This window comes from Lethenteron reissneri, chromosome 23 (assembly GCF_015708825.2).
Source record: "Lethenteron reissneri isolate LAM-NWPU_2019-01 chromosome 23, ASM1570882v1, whole genome shotgun sequence".
Classification (NCBI taxonomy): domain Eukaryota; kingdom Metazoa; phylum Chordata; class Hyperoartia; order Petromyzontiformes; family Petromyzontidae; genus Lethenteron; species Lethenteron reissneri.
In genome coordinates this window covers 15473611-15495987 of record NC_083801.1, presented here as the reverse complement: position 1 = coordinate 15495987, position 22377 = coordinate 15473611, and the positions used below count along the sequence as shown (strand labels likewise).

General features: G+C 47.1%; 1 protein-coding gene across 4 annotated transcripts in view; it reads right to left on the bottom strand.

The window, feature by feature from the left end:
• Window positions 1–382: 382 nt before the first annotated feature.
• Window positions 383–22377, bottom strand: part of LOC133346087 (melanophilin-like) — a 38372-nt gene continuing 16377 nt past the window's right edge. For 2 of the 4 annotated variants that reach the window (XM_061557428.1, XM_061557431.1), the window contains exons 5-15: window positions 18995–19042; window positions 16590–16687; window positions 15626–15706; window positions 12737–12889; window positions 9929–10004; window positions 9065–9504; window positions 7908–7997; window positions 7243–7557; window positions 3578–3727; window positions 2337–2410; window positions 383–1791 (exon numbers count right to left, since the gene is read on the bottom strand). In XM_061557428.1, the coding sequence (XP_061413412.1) occupies window positions 2339–2410; window positions 3578–3727; window positions 7243–7557; window positions 7908–7997; window positions 9065–9504; window positions 9929–10004; window positions 12737–12889; window positions 15626–15706; window positions 16590–16687; window positions 18995–19042 (1523 nt within the window). In that variant the 3' untranslated portion in view covers window positions 383–1791; window positions 2337–2338. The remainder of the gene's footprint in view (window positions 1792–2336; window positions 2411–3577; window positions 3728–7242; window positions 7558–7907; window positions 7998–9064; window positions 9505–9928; window positions 10005–12736; window positions 12890–15625; window positions 15707–16589; window positions 16688–18994; window positions 19043–22377) is intronic. The other 2 variants (XM_061557430.1, XM_061557432.1) reach the window with 2 other exon arrangements.

The window sequence follows — 22377 nt, the reverse complement described above, 5'->3', positions numbered from 1 at the left end:
CCAACTCCCCAACAGCGGTGCTCCCACAAAGACCGAGGAGTGCACAGTGAGCAAGTATTATGACGCACCTCTGGACGGGTGCCGACACATCGCTGAAGGAGGCTTCCACGCAGATCAAGCTATCTTCTTGGTTCTTTCGGTAAAGTCACGTAGAAGGGAAGTAATAAAATAATAAAAATAAAACATAATAAAATAAAATAATTCTCACGACGTTTCGGCTACAACGCAAGCCGAAACGTCGTGAGAATTATTTTATTTTATTAGGTTTTATTTTTATTATTTTATTACTTCCCTTCTACGTGACTTTACCGAAAGAACCAAGAAGATGAATCCCTGCAGTCACGAAAGCTTTAAATCGAAATCAGATCAAGCTAGTACGGGAGCCTGTAGCATATGTTTATAAAGGGGCCATAAATAAATAAAAACATAACTATTAAAACACATACACGTTAACTTGCATAGTAATTGTATTTTTTCATTTGCTATACAGCCAGATAATACGACAAATCGCTCAACCTTAAAACGCCAGTCGTTCATAATAGTTGACGGTGGTATAGTACTACAGTAATAGAGCAAGTGCAGAATCACTGAACCCGAATTGATAGCTGGAAAGCGTTTAGCGCGGGTCCCTTGGAAGTGCGGGGCCCGTAGCTACATATGTAGCTACTTTTGCTACATATGTAGCTACTTTTTCTACTAAGATAATCCGGCACTGCTTCCAAGTTGTCCGGTACAAAAGCCGGACACACACAAGGTGGCGCCTGCGATTCCAATTGTTTATCAACTTACGGCAAAGAAGCTCGCAGCCGTGGCCGCTGCACACGCGAAAAATGTTTGGCTGGACTGTGCCTGCATATATTTGTCTCTCTCAGCAAATGTAATTTGAAAGATGAGTGGATACTGTCCATCAGCAACGACTTGAATGGGCGACTGTCACAGGGCAGCAGCAGACACTGGCTGCATTTGCCACATCGCACACGCAGCCCTGACGCCTGCAACATCAAAGGCGAGCACACGAGTAGAAAGATAATCGCAAAAAAACCAACACGTGCACCCACAAAGGCACGTGATTAATAAACACACGGACCTGTGCAAAGTTAAGGACAAGATACCCCTTCCGCGTAGCCTTAACAGACTGTTGGGGCAAGTGCAGTTAGCGAGCACCTCTGAAGGCCGGCACGTCACACGAGGGGGTGGGTGGCCAGCACCACACCCGGTCGCCTTTGTCTCCCCAGTGGTGATGTTTATACACCACACCGGGTACTCATTTGAGGCTGAGTCGACCTAGGGGAGGCCCAGGACCGGTTAAAATAATCGAACTCGGATTGTCGAGTGCGTAGCGCAGTGCGCTAACTGCTACACCACCGCTCCCCCCACTTGTGTATAAACACTGCATGTACACACACACGGACACAGATGTGTACACACACACACAGAGTCATGATAATCGTCTTGAAGTATATTAGCACAAATACATTCGTACAACGAAGAACAACTGTCGGGACAAAACGCATTTTAATTTTACTCGCTGCGAAGTAGCTATCATACGGTGTACAACAAACTCAAAACACATTCCTTCTTAAGCTTCCCGCAAGCTGATAAATATCCTTGGTATCTTTGTGAGGATCCGCACTCTGGAGTCGACGACCGGGGTTCGAGATCAAAATCCTGGATCACCCATCGAGGCATCTTCATTTGCTACGCCAAGCACACGAAGTTTTGCATCCACACGGAGGTGCAAGTTACTTAGTGTCGGCTGTCTTCCTCCGCCGGTCTCTTTTCAGTGTTTGGCTGTGCAGCGCACCACACACACAGACAGAATTCACGTGAATATTGCAGGATGTTTGGAGCGTTTAAAACAAACCCATCATTCTGAGTTTACATTCAGAAGAATTATACAGTAATGCAAATTAAAGCTAATATAACGGTGCAGCCCTGCATTTGCTTGCTCATGTAACTGTTGGCCCCTATCGTTTGAATATGAATTTCCACCGCTGGCTCAGCTCTAAATGCAAGGTGAGCAATGCCTATTATTCTTGCTTGAGCAGGAAACCAATGGGATTTTGTTGTTGTTGTAGTAATCACATTGCACAGGTTGAACCCACGTTTTACAAGCACGCAACAGCGGCTCACTAAACGGTTGGCCACGATCACGTCACTGTCAATAGTCATGCACATTGGAGTCGGACGGTTTATCGTGGAAAAGAAAAGTCTGTGGAGTATTCTACAAGCGGGACATTTCTCACTATGTGTCCGAAGTATACCAAACGAAATAATGTCCACGAGGATTGATTCTCCAAGAAAGGCGATTAACTGTCCACAAAAAAAATACCTACCCTCACATCGACTGTGTCCCACTCCTCCTGGGCTGCATGTTCAGGGCAGCGATCCGATTCTCAATGTCGGACACCTGCAGTCAGAGGAGGGCCAGCCGATTATTCGGGAGGGTACACGCAAAGCAAGGAACGGAGCCCTTTTATCGCTAACATGGTGCCCGTGCCTGAGTAGCTGCATGCACGAACCGTCCATGCATTCGCACGCACAGCATCACTAAATGTTGGGTGCAGAAGGCCGAGATGCGTAGCATTTGCATGTAGTGAACACAAATCGTTAACTAGTCAATTGTTATGAAAAACTAAAACTTAAAATTTTACCAGGTAAGGCCCGCCGAGCTATGTAGCTCTTTTTCAGAAGCGATCTGGCCACGAATGATAGCTTAACTAAGGCTTATCCTGTGAAAATTTATGGAAGCCAAATACTCTAAGCGCATATTTATAAATGTGGAGAGAAAACCAGAGGACCTAGAGAAATTCCACGCCACCACGGGGAGAACATGCAAACTCCAAATATACAGGCGTCAGGGTCGGGATGGAACCTATGACTTCTTGCATACTAGGCGAGGGAGTGAACATCTCGCCACCGCACACGATTCAATATTAAGTGTCAGAGTCCATTTTAAATCAATGAATTAATACATATCCTGCCAATATTATTACTCCTCAGAGGATACCCCGTAGATCTGGGCCTAATTTCTCATGGGAATATTCTATGGGTCACTGGTAAACTGAAGTAGGTACGTGTTCGGAGCTACAGCCAGAGTGAACAGTATACTGTATGTGGTGTGCTGGGTGCAGAAATAATTTACAGATTGACATGGCTGAAATTGAGCCCTGCCACGTTTCCATTACATTGCCATGTGGCATTGATAGTGATGTCACCTGTTGTATTTGCGTTTGACTCCCACGAAGATAAAGATTCCCCGTGTAGCCTGAGCAGACTGTTGGGGCAAGTGCTGTTAGTAAGGACCTATGAATGCCAGCACGACACACGATGTGGTGGGTGTCCAGCACCACTGGGGAAGACACCTTAGTCTTCTCCAGTGGCGATGCCTAAATATTGGACCAGTTACACATTTAAAGTCGAGTCAAGCTAAGGGGAGCCCAGGACCAGTCAAATATTCGCCACTGTTATTGGCTGAGAAAAAAAATCTAACTCGGGTGGCAGAGCACGTAGCACAAGTGTGCTATAGCCAGTACCCGACCGCATAACCGCACAGACAACGCGCAGCACTGAGGACCTGGCTCTCGGCATCCTCCAGGTGGGCCTTGGTGCTGGCCATTTGGTTCTCGAGCTCGGAGAGGTCGGTGTCCGTGCTGTAGGGGCTGCTCGTCTCCCTGTTCCTCTGGCGCCACACATGCCGGCTCGCCCTGCTATTCCCTGGCGTCACCTGTGTACAACCACGAGATGCTAAGCGTTACGTTGTTAATGATGCCAGGCTTGGTGGTGTTCTGTCGGCAAGGGTTTGGTGGATCACGATTCTGCTATCGGTGTCGTGTCACGACATTGAGAGCATCCGTTCACACCGCTCGCAGAGCAGTGCATCCCTTTGTTAGAGAAAACGGTCCAAGGAATGGATATCGGAGCTACCCCCAAAGTCCCTTCAAGTGACCTCTAGACCACACAGGAGGGGGCAAGCACTCTCCCACCCACACTGCCACTTCATGGGGAGGGAGTTAAAATTATTAATTTTCAGAGGTGCAATTTACGCGCGGAGCCAAATGTAACGAGCCTGAGAGTCTGAGAACACCAACTATGTACGCCTGAGAACACCAACTATGTGCGCCCGAGAACACGGTTTAGTCGCCAGCCGTGCCAGCTGAGCTCCCTGCTCTTTGAGCCACTTTTGGTGCATTCGTGAAACACCTAGTGCGTTTGGTTGTAAGGTGGCAGTACAGCAAGCAAGCAAATTAACTGTTCATGAGGACCTTTGCAGCTCATCACATTGTCTCTGTGTGTGGGCACTCAGCTTTCGTACCACACAGGACACTCGTTAACAATAAATGATGCACTATATCAAAGTACAACTTTTGAAAAAAAGGTTTAAAGACTCGGTGAGGCTATCTTGGAAAAATGGACTTCACAGGTATAAGCAACGTTCTCTCAACCCACATTGCTACGGACACTCAGCACCCCCCACACCATGTCTTTACGTAAACGTTTCCCCCTTGTCAACAGGGCCTGAATCCTTGTCAACACGGGCCACGAGGCACCCGTCATCGCAGTCCGTACGGCTGGTGGTCTGGGATGTGTAACTGAATGGGGAGTGACGAACAACCCTCTGTGACGAGGGGGCCGGAAAAATTAAAAACTACATTTTGCTGGCCGATGATGGACGTGACGGAGTCCATTAGGCCAGACAGCTGTCAGCGTCAGGGGAGCAGTTGCGTCAAATATCTGTGCGGAGTAGGGACCAGTGAAAATTCAAACCACAGGGCCCTATAAATAATGATAAAAAACATTAAATGCAATTTATCCGGTAAATATCCATAAAATAGCAATTGTCAGACTCTTAAGAAAGTGGCGATCCCCAACGTCACCCTCCTTTGGATGGGCCGCTGTGTGTAAATTAATGTGCATAGGCCATCGTACACTATAACTTCCAAATGCACTTTGAGTTTTGGGTTTCGTCACGTAACTAGCGCAGCTTAAGGCCATTTACATGATGGAACCACGTGTCACGAGTGCAGGGGTTAATCGACCACGGAAATCATGAATTCACTTTACAATAACTGCTTTAATCAATGAAATAAAAATGTGTAAAACATTTTCAGAAATAAACTCCACGAGCGCAGTTGAAACGTGTGTTTTCAGCATCCAAAGAAGAGGTGGGAAAGAACTGACGATGCCATCACTTCGTCATGCTGGGCATGCACTGCAGTGTCGTTTCCAGTGTTTTGGAGGTCAGATGCCCGGTGCCTGCCATTTTAAAATGGCTGCCAATTAATCGAAATATTTTCACACATTTTTTTCGCCGTATAAATAATTTGCTTCAATAAATACACCGCTCAAGCAAAATCGGTCGCGAGAAAAGAAAATATCATGTCAAAACACACTGGGTTTTAATTTGCATTTGATATTTAGAGAACTGTATTCCCCGATTCAATGTTTTTTTCAGACCTCTCGCTATTTTTTTCTTGGTCCCAGAACATTAGCTGGGAAGCTTCGCTGTTCAATTTTTATTTAATGCTGGTGTACTCACCGTTGCGATTCAATTTAAAATAACTAATGCAAGAGTCAGAGATGAAGAATGTGTGGTCCATTTTCGAGTTTGCCAGTTTCCCAGTGCTGAGTGAAATGGGAATGTGAATATCCGGGTGGGAAATACAGAAATGCCTACAACTGGGATGGTGGGACTTGAGCCGATCAATCTGACTTTCAGCCACAGTCCATGCACTCCCAAATAACAGCCCAAGCCAGAAACATCTTTAGTACGGAGATAATGGGCGCACAAGAGGATCTTCAGCTACGGTGAAAGCAACATATAATTCAGTGGGAGAAAAAAGAACAGCATGCCTTACACTCCGAGAACAAAAAATCGACCTGACCGCATGCTGCACAGCTTTGTCAGCAAAATACATCGTATTGTATCACGGGCACTTCCAAAAAGAGCCTTCACGCTCATATTCTGAGTAAATATTGAAGAACGCGAGCTTATTGGAGAGGCCTTTGTTTGTGCCATTACTGGTACCACGAGGGACCCATAAGCCCTCGGTGAGTGGCACTCCACAATCTCTGCAGCATTTCTAATTGATCCTCAAGGGCTATTGCCACTAATAAGCAACAATATGCTAGGAACAAGAATACTTACATGAGCCACACACACACACATACAAGCTGCTTCTACCCCAAGTCAAAATCGTTTGGCAATCAATGATAAAGGGGTAAAAGCTGCAGTGTGTCAACCTCTCCCATTTCAGAATACTAACGCGTTTTGAAGTTAAATACGAGTTTGACGCTTCTCTGCCCAACAGCATTTCTTTGGGTTTCCAACTGTGGCCTGACCATCGGAAGGAGTTCACGACGTGTAGGCCTCAGCCGAGTCGACTGGCGTTGCAGAGAGTTTATTTGTTCAGCATCGATTTGTGTGTGTTTTTATTTCTCGTGTGTGCACGGTTGTTTTTGTTAGAATTTCTGGGGTTCTTTTTTCGTTCCTGTACTTTATTTCGTTGTTTTTGTCGTTTTGGTGACCCAGGTCACCCTTGAAAATGAGACTGTCCTGCACTCTGGAGTTCTCACCACTTCGTTACACAAAGATACAATAACCTTAATAACTCAGAGGCAGCCTTTCAAAATGCAGCATGATGCAAGGAAAGAAGAAAAAGAGTGCCCTGCATGTGTATATGTTGATGACATCAGCCCTGCAAGTCAGGGTCCATATCGGTTTGTCCCAACCACGTCCACGCGGTGTCCCTGTGCGTAGATTGGATTCCGTGTGCGTACGTGTTGCAATGTGTCATCAAAATACCGGGCGACATCAGAAGTGGAGTTCTCTGGTATATAAATTTTCTTAAAAACACCCCATAATTTACATCAAGGCCAAGTGCAGCCCAGTTTCAGCTTATATGTTATTCAAACTGCTTTTTATATTATAATAAAATAGATAAAAATGGTTGAAAAATTACTGCCGAAATCTCAAGCCGATTCTTCCCGTGCAATCCATCGCTTCAGTAGCTGCTGCACAGTGCCTGAACCGGGACCGCCTGGTTTGAAGTTTGAAAACAATTTCAGCAGTTTGTGTGGAAATGCCACTAACAATTCAGCTCTTGAGCTTCGGGAGTACGGCTGTCAATTTTCTATTCACCAAAACCAAACATGCGCCACAGACACGCGATCTGGGAAGGACGCGCTCTGTGCAAGGTGCGAAACGCCGGGTGTGTGCCGTCATCGCGCGGGGCTGCCTGCCTGCGTGGCCGGCTTCCACCTGTCGCCGTCATTCCTCCGCCGGGGCTCGCCCTGCATCTCATCGCCGTCGTCAGAAAAGTCACTCAGTGGCTCCGTCGACTCTTCAAATCGCCGGTACAACGGTCGCCCTGCCTCGTCCTCCCTCTCCACCTGGTCCTCGTCCTCCTGCTGCTGCCCACATTGCTTGCGTTGGTGCTGCTGCGGCTGCTGTCTCCGAGCCGTGGCCCAACCGTTATCCATGGGGGGATCCGGCCGCTCATCTTCAAAGGGCGGCTGTGCTGAGCCGCGGTTCTCGTTGTGCTGATTAAAGGCGTCCTGAGATGGGTAAAACCCCCACAGAAAGCGAAGAAGGACGTGTTAATGATCTGTCTCATTCGTCACACAAAGACACAAGAGATTGGTCACGAGGTCGGTTTGTGTAGCGTGACTGCATTGAGGAGAGTAGGATAACCACCCACCCCCGGACTGCCCTGTGGGAACAGTGTTTTTCACTTTCTCAACTGACCTGGTGAAATTGGATATATTTTTTTGCGACTGTGCAATTCTCACACGGTGCCCCCCCCCCCCAAGATCATGCACACAGTCTCTGTCAAACGTTGTGTTAAGTAAGCGAGATACAAAAAAAGTAAATAGCACCCAGGGTTTCCAAGGTCAGGGTCACATACCTCATCCAGAGCCACAGAGCTGCCAACTCGGCCTTCCAGCCGGTACAGGCTCTGCTCTATAGCAATCAGGCGCTTGACGAGGAGAGGGAGCTGCAGGCAGGAGGGGAAAGGTCAGACCACAGCAGAAGGACACCCGGATTGCAGAGAAACCACAGAAACACCGGCCCGAGCAGAGCAAGGTTTAGGCAGCAGCACCGCAACATTGTCACCATGAATCGTAGCACCAACGATGGCAAGAAAGAAAACAATCACCATCAAAGAAGTCTCAATTATTACTTCCCAACAGGCGAAGATTGACTGCAAAGCTGTGAATAGAACACAGCTGTTACCAATTAATGGGACACTCATCATGTGCTGTGGTGTAGGATCATGAATAATTAGGATGTAATTAACAGACAGGATGTGTATTTATCTCTATGTAAAATAAGCGAATTCCATGTGCGGAGTTTGAGGACAAAGCGAACCCCTGCCCCCCAATTATAGAAGTCAACCTCCACTTATGGCTGATTCTCTAGAACATTGGCATTTATGGGCCGTCGTGAACGGATTCAAAATCTCTACATGCATTTTAAACGACTTGGTAAATTTTAGGGGTTCTTCCATAAAGTGAAACAATTTAAACTGTTGCAAATTACGAGACCATGGAACTGAAGAATGTTTTTAGCAGAAACCACTTTTCCATCCAATTTGTGTGCAAAAATTGAACGCCACTGATCTTGTCACTTTCTACAAATTACCTTTTTTCAAATGATTTTTTAATTTAAATAAGGGGAATTTATTTTTAACAAGTTATTTGTAAAATTAAAATAAATGGGACATTTTTATTTTGTATCATGAATACATTTAGGATGCGGTGAATAATTTCAACTAAACGTAAGCCCCACGTGACAGATACCAACGAATTACAGTTATGATTGGGAGGCTACTGCAAGAGCAATGCATCAATCAGAGCACGTGGCGCCGGCAGTCGCTGTTAAACTGACACGATCCCATTATGGAAACTGGGAAACTACTCAACCTCTCCGAACAAAAAAAAACACACATGGCAAACTCTGATTTAAACAAGCTACGTTATTGCTCCCACTTCCTCACGGTAGCCCCAACCATCGGCGACATCAGCCCGAGCGTCACCGCAATGTATCGGTCGCGTCGCGTACAACCAGTGACACCTCCGCCTCCGTGCGCGGTAGCCATGCGCTGTTCGCTCGTCCCCGTGGCCATGCCTGGTTGGAGGTGTAGAGCCGCTCGTTGCTGCCCAGGTGCGGCGCCATGGCCTCCATCGAGGCGGCGAGCGAGCGCGTTGGCCGCTGCTGCTGCATGCTCCTCCGGCGCCTGGGCCTCGTGTCCTCCTCCGGCGGGAACTCATCCCGCTCCGAGTTCTTAGCCGAGTCTGCGAGAGGCCGGGACAGCGCCGACCGCTGCACCCGACCGGACTCTGAGTCGGAGGATCCCAAGCGGGCGCGGCGCGGCCCGTCCGCGTCCTCCTGCGAGCGAGTCCTCGCCCGCCCGCTGGCGCTGCCGTCGGTGAGGCGAGAGGAGCTCCGGCGAGGCTTAGCCGCGCGGTGCTGCGCCGAGAAGCCGTGCTCGCCGGCCGAGTCTGCGCGAGAGAAAACACGGGAGAGGCACTGCGGGAGTGCTGCAGACCGACGGTCAAAATCCCCGGGTCGCATCAGACCGCGGAAGCTAAGCGGAGTTGAGCCTGGTTAGTATTTGAGCAGGGCACTGCATGCGGATGTTCCTCTCTCGTATGCATGGGTCTTCTGGTTTATGTCCACAAATGCCCAACAGTCATTGGTGGAAACGGCCAAATGCCTCGTACAAAAGGCTGCACTTGCGGCACAGGCAAACTCTTGGCCATCTCGCAGGCCAGTGATATCGGGGACCGTCACAAATCTCTTCGATCCACCAATGTTCGCCTCCAAATCGCTGGATCCGAGCGTGCACCACCACTGGCCCAGGATGAGACATTTAGGGTGAAATTTTCCTCTTGATACCAGTCTCTGGCATTCCTCGGGCCGTACCTTCGGACTCCATGATCAATTCCGGTCCATCCTCCATCACTTTCCAGTTGCTCACAATGAAGTCTGACCGTGCCCTCTGTAATAAAAAAAAAGATGGAATAATAATATTTCAGCAAGTTTCAACACAACACAAACAGCAAGCCTACAACACCTAGAACAGAGGTTGGCAACCAAATCAAGAAGAGGCATTTTTCCGAATGCGGTATAAAAATCCCTCAATATTGCAAGAGCCGCAATGCATGTAAATACGAGACGTTCCTTAATAAATAGCGTCACTCCTTAACGAGCCTCATGCAGCACCGGAGCCACAGGTTACCGACCCCTGACCTAGGAGTTGACATGCAAAAGTCGTGTGGCGAGCGTCAAGCCTGGGAAACGCACATATTAGAGGTGCGACAATGCCCTGATTCACAACACATCAAATTGTGCGTGTGAAAATTGATCATTATTATTAATTTATTACAGTATTTCACAGCACTGTGAGAGATGGCAATGACTTGGAAAGACCTTCACTCAAGAGTAGATGGCTGCTGACGATGATAAATGGTACTTGGTATGAAGTTAGTTCACTTGATCGCCAGAGTGCATCGTAAACGTTCAAACAGTACGGAATCTTAAATCCCATCACATCGCCAAAATCGTGACAATCATCAAATCAGAGCGGGCTGGCATAATAATAATAATAATAATTGCAGGCCTAGGGACACAGTGGGGTGGGAGAAAGGGTCGATGTGATTAAGCCAAACGCAGCTTCGTATCCCCATCCATGCAAATTACCACTTGGCGCGTGGGTGTTGTTAACGGTTGAAGGACAGAGGTTTGGGCATGAAATTCCAGTGCTGCCACGGCATGCAGGTGCATTGTTATTACACTGTCAGGAGAGAGATAACGAGCCCTAATTGGAAAGGCAGATAATTAGAAATGTGCCTGCCAGGGGCTGCGAATTCTCGGGCGCGAAGACGCGGTAGACTGCGAGTGTGTGTGTGGGTTCTCTGGACCCTCGTTCAGAATCTCACACACATCATTGCAACCAAAGCGCAACCTGCACGGTGCCAACCCTTTACTTATTGCTCAGCCATTCAAATGCTATTTTAGGATCAACGAACGCCGTACATGTGCAGTGAGAGAAACGGTACATCCTGATACCATGCGATATTCATTTGAATCTGAGTCACTTAAAGGCTTCTGTGAGTGAGCGTATCTCATGGAAAGGTACTGCAGGAACCTGGCCAAAGTGCTTATTACACCATCAATCGTCGTATTCCAATGACCAAATCACCCTAAATGTGTCCAATCTCGCCATATGTCTGATTGCACACTCGGGTTGTGCATGATTAGTACTTGGAAGGGAGAATCTCTGAGAATACCAGGTGCTGTAGGCTTGAGCAGCGAAGTAGCTATCATCTGTGCGCAGATTTGAGTGTATGGTAGGTTTTCTTGAGCAATTTCAGTTTTCTCCAACAAGCAAAACTCTCGTTTATGAAACTGGCCAAATAACCCAATGCCGGACCCTCCTGAAAATGAGTCTCGAGACTATGTGAGGACTTTCTTGCGTAAAACACTTTTATTAGTTCTAGATTTGAAGCTTCCGTGACTGCAAGGATTCATATTCTTAGGTTTTTTCGGTAAAGTCACGTAGGTAAAAATAATAAAATAAAAATTAATAAAAGTAAAATACAAATAAAATAAAAATCACGACGTTTCGGAGGCAACACAAGCCTCCGTCTTCAGGTGGAACCGTCACAGCACGTGACTTTACCGAAAAAACCTAAGAATACTTTTATTATTATTATTAACGATTGCGGGATTGGGGGCACCTGTGTCTCGCCTTGCCACCCAGAAAGGTGACGCTGTACACAGAGGGCTCGTCTTTGTGGTAGTTTTGATTCTGGATTTTAAAGTGGTGAGATGAACAATCATCTTTCAATATCTGAATAATAGTTGTGATGATTTTTTTGGGAGATTGTGATTAAAAAAATCCATGAACAGGTGTATCTAGCAATTTATTACAACCAAACAGTTGCTACATTAATGTGTTGGATTGTTCTCCAGATTAGGCCCACTCAAAAATAGCACTTGTATTTTGTAAATTAGACATTATTTTGCAGATCTTTGGTGTTTTGCTCATCTTTCTACTACTTTACCTTCTTAAAATAACTTCAATAAGTCACCAAAAAAGCTATCATTATGACCGATACGGAAGGTCAGAAAGCTTTGGAAAGGACACGTCGCTCGCAAGAAGGGTTTACGGCTCGTTGCCACTGTCATTGTTAAACACCCTGGGTGTTTGCCAGTTGCGTCATAATGCACTGCTCAAGACGATGCATTTACATGCGGCTATCTCTTCTTCTGGCATTGCGAGATGTTCTTCTCCCCAAGAGATGTCCCTTTTTTTTCGTCATCGTCGTTGTCATCTTCATTGTACCGGGACGTATTGTGGGCAACACCACAATAAGGAACGGCATAATAGCATCCCGTGCTGGTGAGATGTTAACTACCTCGGTGGTGGGTTCGATCCCGACCCTGACGCCTGCTGTATATTTTCAGTTTGCATGTTCTCTCCCCATGGCCGCGCGTGTTTTTCTGCGGGTCCTCCGGTTGTTCCCTCCACATTTAGAAACGCGCGTTTAGAGAATGTGGCTGCTTTAAATTTCCACACGATAAGCCGCTTCGTTGAGCTAACGTTTGTGGCCAGGTAGCTTCTGAAAAAAGAGCTGTGTAGCTTCAGCGAGCCTTACCTGGTAAAATAAACAAAATTGTTTATATAGTAACAATAATAATGATGAGGCAGGCAGGCAGACAGCTCACCCTGAGCGCGGCCTCGTGGTACCAGTCGGTGCGCGTCGCGTTGAACACTTGCTCCGACACGGTGCTCGGCACGGAGAGGCGCCGTGAGCCGATGCGCTCGCGGCTCCACTCGACCGTTGCTGACGCCTGCGAGCTGCGATGGCGCCGCATGAGCTGCGGCGAGAGAGGGCACGCGCGGTTAAGAACGGTCGGAAACGCGTCAGGTACGTGTGGTCGCCACGCTGGCCCCGACAGCGGCACCTTGTTTACAGTAGTTACGTGTGTGTCGAGCTTCTTTCGCGCCGTACATAGCCAACCGCGTTATTTGCGAGTGCGGGGGAAGAAGAAGAACTTCCACACAAAAAGCAGTTCTAAAGAAATTCGTTTTCAACCTAGGTGATTTAAAAGTGCATAGCTCCAGCGGTTTCCTAATATTGGAAGGAAGAGCGTTCCAGACGGCCACAGAAGCGCATCTGAAAGTGTGCGATGCTGCGGCCGTCTTTGTTCAATGGCTAGCCGAACGCCACTGCGAGGATGACCGGAGTTCTCGTGATGGTTCATGCTCCTTGACGAGGTCAGTGTAGGTGGGAGGACGAGTGTTCACCGAAACTCAGAGTGGGGGGACACACACGATACAGTCGATGTGAGACAAACTTTAAACAGGCGTCTAATGCTGGATGACGATATGATTTGCGTTTGTCCATTGTGCATTTTGTTCTCGCTGCAACGTTTTGTCCAGGCCCCCTCCAACTATAAATATTTATAATGGTGGCTGTTGGCCACCACCACGCCTACCCACCTTTATCTCTCCCTGGGATAATGTTTACACGCTCAACCGTGTACTCATTTAAGGCTAAGTCGACCGAGAATAGGCCCAGACCTCTTTGAGATATCACTCGCCACTGATGTTAGCCGTTGCCAGGAATTGAACTCAAATTGCCAGGTGTAAAGCGCAGTACATTCACCACTGAACCACCACTCTCAACAACACAACAAAGACATCATCTGTAGCCTACATAACCTCTTGGGGCAAGTGCTCTTAGCAAGCACCTTTTAAGGCCAGATTAGCGCACAAAATGGTTGTGTGGCCAGCACCACACCCAGCTGCCTTTTTGTCCCCGGTGCTGATGTTTACACAATGCACCAGGTATTCATTTAAGGCCAATTTTAACCTTAAGACTGAGCCCAGGACACATTCAGATATCACTGGTCACTGCTAAGATCAGTGACCGGCAATCAAACTCAGGTAGCTGGGTTGGTTCTCCATGCGAGCACCACTGCGCCACCTTTCCCCACACACACATATATATATACAGTATATACAATCCACAGACAGACAAAGATCCCTATTTAGCTGAAGAGACAAGCGGGGGTGGGGGGGGGATGCTGGTTAACGAGCACCTGTTATGGCTGATGGAGCGCATGAGTGAGCAGGATGTGTGGCCAGACACAGGCATGCCCGGTTGTCTTTATTTGCCAAGTTGTGGATTTCATTACACCGCTGTCCCAGGTACTAATTTTAGGCTTAGATCACCTAGGGAAGGCACCGTCCAGATTTAGAAAGCAATTGTCACCACTGCTGCTGCTGTAAACCATGGCCAGGAATAGTTCTACGTAGCGGCCTGGGTCAACCGTTCAATGCGCAGTGGCGCACACAATGACTCGAAAGATCCAAATGTGCCTTTTGAACCGATGGCCCTATTTTAAACACAATAATTACCACACGGTGGTTCGCAAGAAGTGTTTGGTCATGCATCGATTCGTACGTCAAACAGGTATTGATTAGTTTGTAAGCTCTTGACATTCGGTCAGGCTGTGCACAAAAAGATCAACATCCTTGCCACACAAATATTCCTCGTTGAAGCCACGACTAATGCGTTGATGTCTTTTGTTGTTGCTGCTAATTGAGTTATTGGCGACCAGCGCGTTGCCTTAATTTTTTTTCTCCCCCTAAATGTGAATCAATTCAGTCGTTGGATGCTGTCCAGCATCAAGTGGCAGGCAGCAGACACCAATTGTTGTGCTCAGTGCTTCCATTCATCTACCAGTAAACACCGAAGTCTGTTGTTTCAAATAATAGATGATTAGTAGTCGTGTAATGATTTGCTGATGAATCATTACCGTGATTCATCTACAACTTCGGTTGTACGTCAGTCATCTACAGAATGCTAAATTGGTATGTTTTTGCTGAATTGAGGGAGGGTTCAACATGACTAAAATGAACCTCAGACCTATGATACTGATTGTGAGTCATGTATGACCTTTGACCAAGGCATTCAACAAAAAACTGACTCTGCCTATGAACCCTACTAGATTTAGTTCACCCTACCAGGGCTTTCCTTGAGCAGACTGACTAGGCCGCAAAAGGTTAGAAGAGATCCACTTGTTATGTACATATGTGGAGGTACATATACTCTTTGGGCAGTGGGGAGAACTAAAACTTAGAAATATAATACCGGAATTTAAAATGTATTTAAAAACTAAACTATTCTTTATTTTACCTGGTAAGGCCCACTGAGCTGTATAGCTCTTTTTCAGAAGCTACCCGGCCACAAATGACAGCTCAACAAAGTGGCTTATCACGTGGAAATGTATAGCAGCCAAATATTCTAAGCGTACGTTTCTAAATATGGATGTAAAACCCGAGGGGTTGGGATTGAACCTACGACCTCCTATATACCGCGCAAGCTCGTTAACATCTCGTCACCGTGGCAACATTATTATTACTGTATTCATATTACTGTATTGTAATTATTATTAATGATTGCGAGCTCAGGTGCACCTTTGTAAATAGTTTTGCATCTTTCCCGAGGGCATCAGGTGACGATTACCTGCACCTCTGATCAGCACACTTCTTTTTGCACCGGCGACGTAAGGTGCAAAAGAAGTTCAACACACATACAAACATACCTGCTGGTAAATGGTCGTGGTGAGTTCCTCGGTCACCTCCATACGATGCTCCTTCAAGAACTGCAGCTCATTTTGTGCCTCCTGTTGTACAGATGTTAGTTCCCCACGTAACAAAAAAGAAAAAACATCATTAACGCACATCCAAGGCAACCGTCAAAAAGGCAGTTAAGAGTGTGTGGAGAGTTGCACACACGCAGAGCCTTCGCTCAACACAGGTGTGTGTATAAGACGGATGCATTGTTTATCCGCTGGAAAAGCATTATGAGCAGAGAGTGTGTGAGTACGATCATAGAGACAGGCTGAGAACACACTTTGCAAAGATGGCTTTGGGTTAATGAAACAATTTCGAAAGGTGAACACAAATGAACCCCCAGGTGCTCTTGTGATGTGTTGCCCACAACGGTATATTTTATATTTTTTTCAATTTTGCTTTCGTTATTTTAGCCAATTTTCCACAATTTTATCCAAATTGGGCTTTTGGCGTCAAGCCATGAGATGAACTCCCACAGAGCATTGCAGCAATTCGTGTGAGAGAAAGGCCAACAGAAGTGGATGAAACAGAACTACATCTGACTTCCACCCACGTCACCTTCTGATCTACACAATGAGGCATGTCGCCTGACAGCCAAGTTTAGCGCAGAACCAACATTTGATATCGTGCGGGTTTTCTTTGCGCATTCATTGGTGACGGGCTGAGATTGTCAACTTCGCTGTGCTTGAGAACCAACTTTAATCACAGACGGCTTTCCGGATTTAGCAGATCAGTGCTCTGACTACTGAGCCACCCCACCACCAATCAAGAAGCCTTTCATAGCCTCCGCTCATTTCAATTTTACGAAATGTGCACTGTGATCTTGTGATCGTAAAAGCCCCTGGCCATGATTAACGGCCCGTGAGCGGTCCGAAGATGGGTAAACCTGCACGTGCTTCATCACCGCTCGAGTGAGCGACTCTGGGTCCTCACCAGGCTGTCGGCCTCAGCCTCCGCAGTGTCCACGGCATCCTGCACCGCGTCCTGAGCCATGCGCAGGGCGATCACCCACTCCTCTGACATCTGCGTGTCTGTGCCGACGCCACGCATCCACAGTTAGCGCGACGCTCGTTGCGCTCCATCCCCGTACCATGATCTCCACGGCTATCCACACAAAACCTCCAGCTTTCCATATATAACCAGCCAGCAGTTGCCCAGTTGCCTGTTCAGGAGTATCATATCCAATCATCGTGGGAATTGAGGATCGATTAGTAAAGGCAAAAACTATGGATCACAGTGGTGCAACAGAGCTGACTTTGGAGGAATAAACGATTGGGTATGGAGTGATTATATATTTCTTTACGCTGGCACGAGTAAACTTTTGTCCTGAAGAGGTGACGGATGTTTGTGATGAAGTAGCGGAGCAGTGGTTAGCGCACCGAGCCACGAACCCAGCGGTCCGACTTCGATTCCTCCTCACAACCAATATCCGTCCTTAGCCTCCACTAGGTCGACCCAGCCTTGATTGAGTAGCTGGAGCGATGTAAACATCAGCACTCGGGAGACAAAAGGCGATTGGGCGTGGTGTTGGCTACCCACCCCCTTGTGTGCCGTGCCAGCCTTCATAGGTGCTCGCTAACATCACTTGCACCAACAGTCTGTATGAGGCTAAACTGGGGCTCTTTGTCGTTTTGGCTTGGTAACTCCATTCATAAACACCTCAATCGTGAAGGTTTCCCAAATCAATTACAATATGCTCAAAACTCAGTCAGAGTGGCAGTGTGCACAATACATGCAACGTCTCCCGCATCATTTACTTACCCCTACTACCACTTAGACCCTATCACTCATCGCCTTAATCACATCCCGACCTGACGACTGCAACTCTCTGCTCCAGATAACTAATCTCCAAATGCGATGCCAGATTTCTCATTCGCACCCGTGAATGAGACCACATCACCCCATTGTTCCAAACCCTCCACAGTTTCCCTACCCAGTCCTGGATCAACTTCAAGATCACACTCACTGTCTTTGAGACCCATCCATGGACTCTGCTCTCACTCTACTCCTCTCCACGCACTCTCCGCTCCAGCATCCAAGGCCTTCATATCAAAGCCTCCGGTCAATAAACACTCCACATGAGGTCACTCTTTACTAATCTGAAGTCCCCCTCCCTCCCCGGGTCTGGAAATCCCTTCAGTCGTCTGTGCTGTCGACTCCCCTGCTCCTAAATTTTGATTTAAAGCTTTCGTGACTGCAGGGATTCATCTTCTTGGTTCTTTCGGTAAAAGTCACGTAGAAAGGAAGTAATAAAATAATAAAAATAAAACATAATAAAATTATTTTCACGACGTTTCTGCCACAAGCAGCCGTCCTCAGGTGAAAACCAGGTCTGTCGAGGCGACAGAGTTGCTTGCGTTGTGGCCGAAACGTCGTGAGAATAATTTTATTATGTTTTATTTTTATTATTTTATTACTTCCCTTCTACGTGACTTTACCGAAAGAACCAAGAAGATGAATCCCCTGCTCCTGTTGCTCGTGTGTTCTACCTACGACTGTCTGCATTTCTATCAATTCTACGTACAATAAATACCCCCCCCCCGTCTCCAGGACGTCCGTGTTCCACTGTTTCTGTGCAGCCTCTCGAAATGGGGTTCACAGAGGTGCTTTATAAATACAAATTGTATTTTGTACTCGACTGCTAACACATTTCCAGAACATTTAAATGTGTTTTTAAGTGCTCGCTGTTGTTGTTATTATTGCAGTGTGCACATGGACAACTCACTCTTACTGTGCAGAGGTCCCCTGTGGTTTATTTTTGCTGACATGTAAATTGTGTCATTGGAACATGCACATGTGGTAATGCAATGCAGTAATTTAGCATGTTTATTTTATACATTTATATCTGTGTGTTAGGTGTTTACCAACCGAGTGGTCCAATATTAATGTCAATGGTTATACACGACCAAAATAATATTTTATGAAAGTACAAGTGTTAACAAAAAAAAATTTTACTTCACAGCCATTTGCCAATTCACCACTGGAAGAAGGCCCCACCACACGATGTGGGTCATGGGAGTTGTTCGACCAGATGCTACCACGCCGGTCACCACGGGTCGGTGAAGTATGGTGTATGTATGTATGTTGAACTTCTTTTGCACCATATGTAGCCAAACGTGGTCATCGGAGGTGCGGGGGAAGGGCAACAGAGCAGACACACAAAAACTGTTCTCAAAAAATGAGTCTTACATTTTGAGGATTTAAAAGTGCATAGCTCCAGTGGCTTCAAATATTGGAAGGAAGAGCGTTCCAGACGGCCCAGAAGGGCATCTGGAAGCGCGCGATGCGGTGCCCAGGGACCGGTGTTACTGTAACATGGCATCACGTAGTTGACCTACCTGGTTTAATTCGCTTATATCCTCCATTTTCAACATTTTCAACAGCTTCTGCGATTTGCAAAGAAGATACAACGCATTATTAGAAATGCACATTTGTAATTGTATTAATTTCAGTTACAAAAAATAAAAGTGTTGCATAAACGCCGACGGAAATCTTACAATTCCTTCAATAAGCACGGTTGGCTACGTACAGTGTCGATATAAGTTCAACATAGGTACGTACACACACACATCCACGGAATAGGTAGCTGATTAAAGTCGCTTTTGTACTCGACATCCGTGTTCATCAGGCATTGCTATTGCAGTGTTGTTCGTGGAGTGTCCACATTTCCTGGGGCCTTAACCTTGACGTGTACAATGGCACACACGCGTAGGTCTCAAGAACGACCTTGACATCCATCGCACACAAGGTCCTCGTTTTTAAATAATAAAGAAATGTCAACAACAAACAAACAAACACACAAACAGCCATCCTCCAATAAGTGTAGGAAACTAAATATTATTAGAAACAAAATGTCCCTGGCTGGCTATACAAACATTTACATAATACAAATAAAAACCTTACTCATGTTCACCTCCAAAAATGCATTCCCTCTCCGTAACCTTCTCAATGGGAAATGTCATTAAATGCATCCTCTCTCCATGGTACGTCGAGCCTTAGCAAAAAAAAATACTCTCAAGAACAGGACATAATAATACAATTCAATGCCAGCCATGATCAATCCACTGTTGAATGAACAGCACAAACAAAGCCGTCGCCAGGTCTTACGATGTTTCCACGTGATAATTATCCGGCTATCACCTGCACACAGAGAGAGCTGCTTTCATATCTCCATCTGCTTGGTGGACGTGCCCTGCAGTGATGCATTTCATGGCTCCCACTGTCAATATTCTCAAGTGTAAATTTTAAAACGTCCTTAACCGTTGCTTCTAATACCCCTGCAGCATTAAGCGTGCAGTTAATCTTATTTCTCTCGGTTCTTCTTTCGTACGGCTGCCGATGCAGATGCCGAACGACAACTTCAGTTTCACAATCAGGTGGCCAAGCCAGATGACCGCTTCAGCAGCAGCGGGAGCGTATCGCTGTGATGCCTCCTCCGCGTTGTTTTGCGGATCGGGCACCCGTGCAGTGAACGACTTGAATTAACTCGAACTTGTTTGACCCTCATCTGCGTATGGGGAGAGAATTCCGTCACGCCCAGAGTGTGACTTGAATTCGCAGGCGGAGGGATGAGTGAGAGACCACGGAACGTGCGCGTTCACGGGAGGGCTTTGCGCGCCACCTGCTGTCGCGTCGGGGCGGCTGCTGCCCAGAGGTCGCAAACGGGTTTTGATTCCTTACCCGTACCCGGCCGCACCAGGGTCGCAAAGGGCGACCCGTACCCGGCCGGGTACGGGTACCCGTTCCCTACCCGTACCCCACCCGAAATAAGTGACAAACGTTTACACTATGAGATCTCTTTTACCAGTGGCAAAATATAGTAGTAGGTTTTTACCCTTTTAAACTGGTACAAAACTGACACCTTTATTCAAGGCATCATGTTTGCAATAACCACAACACAAGTAGTCAAAAAAGCAAACAAAAAGAAGCAACTCTGATAATGATAATAATATGCACTGTCCTCAACTTCAAGGACAGTGCATATTATTATCATTATCAGAGTTGCTTCTTTTTGTTTGCTTTTTTGACTACTTGTGTTGTGGTTATTGCAAACATGATGCCTTGAATAAAGGTGTCAGTTTTGTTCCAGTTTAAAAGAGTAAAAACCTACTACGAGTGACAAACGGTGACTCACCAGTGACTCACGGCCTACCCGTACCCGGCCGCACCAGGGTCGCAAACGGGTACCCGTTACCGGGTACGGGTAGCCGGGTATCGGGTAGGGTACGAGTATCGGGTACCCGGTTGCGACCTCTGCTACTGCCGCCACCTCGCGACCATGCCGAGCAGAACCGGCCCGAGACCTTTGGGGGCCCTAAGCAAAATTTGGTTGGAGGCCCCATTGATGTATGATTTTTTTCACCCACTCGCTAGCAGTGACTCTAGGGGGCCCTCTGCTGGCCACGGGGCCCTTTGCAATTGCAAGGGTCGCTTAGTGGCTGGGCCGGCTCTGACGCCGAGTTCATCCAAATTGCCACCACCGACAGACGCGCCCCAAAGGATAATTGAGAGGGATGCTTCCTCCCAGCGGCTGCAGGAGAGACGGACGGAGGCCTCTGGGGCAGGCCGAGCTCGCGTTGTCTCTCGTGAGAGCCCCGGCGCATGAGACTAACTCCGGGCACAGCCAAGCCCATGGCACCGTGGCGGGATGGGTTTATCAGCTCGGCCAGCGGTTCCCAACTCGTGGGTCCGTTCATGAGGGCGGCTGGCTGTGTGGCGTGGATACATTGTCGGTGCATGAGAAATTACTAAGGGCCCAGTAGCCTCCTGTAGACTAATGGTGTCACCACACTTCATCTTACGCTTGATCCGATTAGCACGGTTGGCTATGTACGGAGCGAAAGAAGTTGAACATACATACGTCAAGATTGAGCCACGTATGGCGCTTATCAGAGGGAAATTCCCACAATTATCATTCCGTATGCATCCAGTGCCACCGCCAATGTACGTGATATAATTTCTCGACTTTCGCATCGCCAATTAGTTGAGACTAACGAGGGAGTGTCAGCCAAAGAAGGGGAAATCCCCCGCAGTTACACGTGTCTGAGCAATTTGTGCACAACAACAGAGGATCTTCAGTGGTGTTGTTAGACACGTGGTGTGCATTTATCAATTCTGGAATAATGATGATGGGCTGAGTCATCGAAGTCATTTGGGATTGAAGCTCACAACCTTTGGATTGCGAGTCAAACATTACAACTACAGAAGCACTTAGCGACGTTCAATACGTGCACACCACATACCTGTGTCTCCTGAGGCAAATTATTGATGTCCGCTTCAACTCTTGATTCTATGTGAAAGGGCTGTTAATTGTGGCTTTTCCGTGGAAATTCTAATAAAAAACCAGCTCTAAAGCCATTCATTATATTATCAATCCAAGACTGAATGAAAGCTTTAACCATGCCGTGTCGGTAATGGAATTATTTGATTTTACTTCACCACGTTGGTCGGTGTGGGTTAGTGAAGAGGGAACTCGGGTCTGATTCAGATATAAACTCGCCACCCTTGTTAGCCACGGCTGGGAGTCGAACGAGGTCCAGGTCACTGGGTTCACAGTACAGTGCCTAACCACTGCGACTACCAAGTGCACAGCATGAATTACACTAGAGATGGTTACTGCTGGTCACCAATCGTTGTCCCGTGGAGAGACCGGCCCCTAAAATAGGAATGTAGAGTCTCTGCTGTCAGTGAAAATAAGTGCCCCTCAACCTCCGTTTAAGAC